Source organism: Corvus brachyrhynchos, unplaced genomic scaffold (genome assembly GCF_000691975.1).
Source record: "Corvus brachyrhynchos isolate BGI_N302 unplaced genomic scaffold, ASM69197v1 scaffold283, whole genome shotgun sequence".
Taxonomy (NCBI): domain Eukaryota; kingdom Metazoa; phylum Chordata; class Aves; order Passeriformes; family Corvidae; genus Corvus; species Corvus brachyrhynchos.
Window position 1 is genome coordinate 3,906,439 of NW_008237409.1, and position 1,622 is coordinate 3,908,060.

At 44.7% G+C, this 1,622-nt stretch overlaps 1 protein-coding gene across 1 annotated transcript in view; it reads left to right on the plus strand.

Annotated features, from left to right (window-relative positions):
• Positions 1-1,622, plus strand: part of BLMH (bleomycin hydrolase) — a gene marked incomplete at its 5' end in the record, with an annotated part of 16,274 nt that continues 14,652 nt past the window's right edge. The window contains 3 exons of the mRNA XM_008631205.2: positions 1-145; positions 512-621; positions 1,263-1,404. Coding sequence (XP_008629427.1) covers positions 1-145; positions 512-621; positions 1,263-1,404 — 397 coding nt within the window. The remainder of the gene's footprint in view (positions 146-511; positions 622-1,262; positions 1,405-1,622) is intronic.

Here is a 1,622-nt window from a genome sequence, read left to right on the forward strand (position 1 = left end):
CGGTTCCTGCTGGCCCAGACTGTGGCCACATGCAACGACCCGCTGGAGGTGTGCCTGCAGCGGCAGGTGGTGCAGGACACCGTGCAGGTGTTCCAGCACGCCGTGCCCGCCGAGGGCAAGCCCGTCACCAACCAAAAGAACTCCGGTAAGGGCGGCCGGGGCCGGCGTTTGGGGGCTGCCTCGTAACATTGATTGGTGTCCTGGGAGCGGCCGCTGCTCCGGAGCCCTTTGTCCGGGCTTTGGAGCAAGGTCGAATTCCTGCAGCATCCTCCTAAGTTAATAACACACTTGAGACTTGCAGCGTTTGCCTCTTTTCCCTTCTGCATAGCGTAATGGAGATTTGTGCTTGCAGTGAAAGATTTCAGAACTCCTTCAGAGCTTTTTGGTGTTGTAGAAGCCCAGCCAAAGGCTCGAGGCAGAACTGTGTCATGAATCTCGTGGTAAAAGAAATTGTTGTGCAGCTCTTGAGCACAGGCATTCCAGTTTAATTCGTGTTCCTTTGATCTCTCAGGGAGATGCTGGATTTTTTCCTGCCTCAATGCAATGCGTCTTCCTTTCATGAAGAAGTACAACATTGAAGAGTTTGAATTCAGCCAGTCCTATCTCTTTTTCTGGGATAAGGTACAGTTGTGCAGGTTGTTGTAGGATTGCTTATGCAATCAGGTGTTAGTGTTGGGACAGAACTTCTTTTAGGCTGGATTGTTTTAACATGTATGAGAAGAAATTTCAAAAGTTCTTTAGAAACGTGTTCTAAATGCAGGTGGTTGAGCAAAGGGGGACTTTCAGCTTGAGAAGAAAGTTGCCAAGATGTTGATGTTTTGGAATAGTAAAAGTCTTTTTTCTTTTTTTTTAAGAGTTCTGTATATTTCAGAAGTTACTTGTTGGAGGTTCAGGGGAAACATGACTGTAGCTGTGAGGTTTCAGTTGTGCTTGTGAACTGATGGGTGAGCTGTGCCTGCTTTTCCCCATAAGGGAAATCAAGCAAATCTAGTACTAGTTTGGGCCAGGCTTCATTGCATAACTTCTCTTTCACATTTCCTGTTCCCCTACCCTCAAGCTGTGTGCTAACTCACTCCTAAGTATTTGGTCTGTAACAAAGAATTTTATAGGGTAGCCCGTGGAATGCTAGAGGGGAAAATGAGGACTTCACTGGATAAGCAGAAAAGTGGCCTCATCTATTCTGTACTTGCAAAGAACTGAATACTCAGCAATTCATTAATGCATCAGACTTAAAAGGGTTTTTTTTAATCTGTGTGTTTCAGGTTGAGCGTTGTTACTACTTTTTAAATGCCTTTGTGGAAACAGCTCAGAAAAAGGAGCCAGTGGAAGGAAGACTGGTGCAGTTCCTGCTCTCCAACCCCACGAATGATGGTGGACAGTGGGATATGTTGGTTAACATTATTGGTGAGAGAACTCGTCATGAGGAACCCTTCTTAAAATTGCAGCCTGGTTTGAGAAATAGGGAATGGAATAGAATAAGAAATGGAGTTTGACACCTGGGATTTGGCTAAGGCACATGATGCCATTAACCCCCGTATTTTTTTTTAAATCAAAGACTTTTTTTTGGGCCATATTATAAATATTGGGAATAAATCTTGTCAGGTATCACTTTTTCATATTCC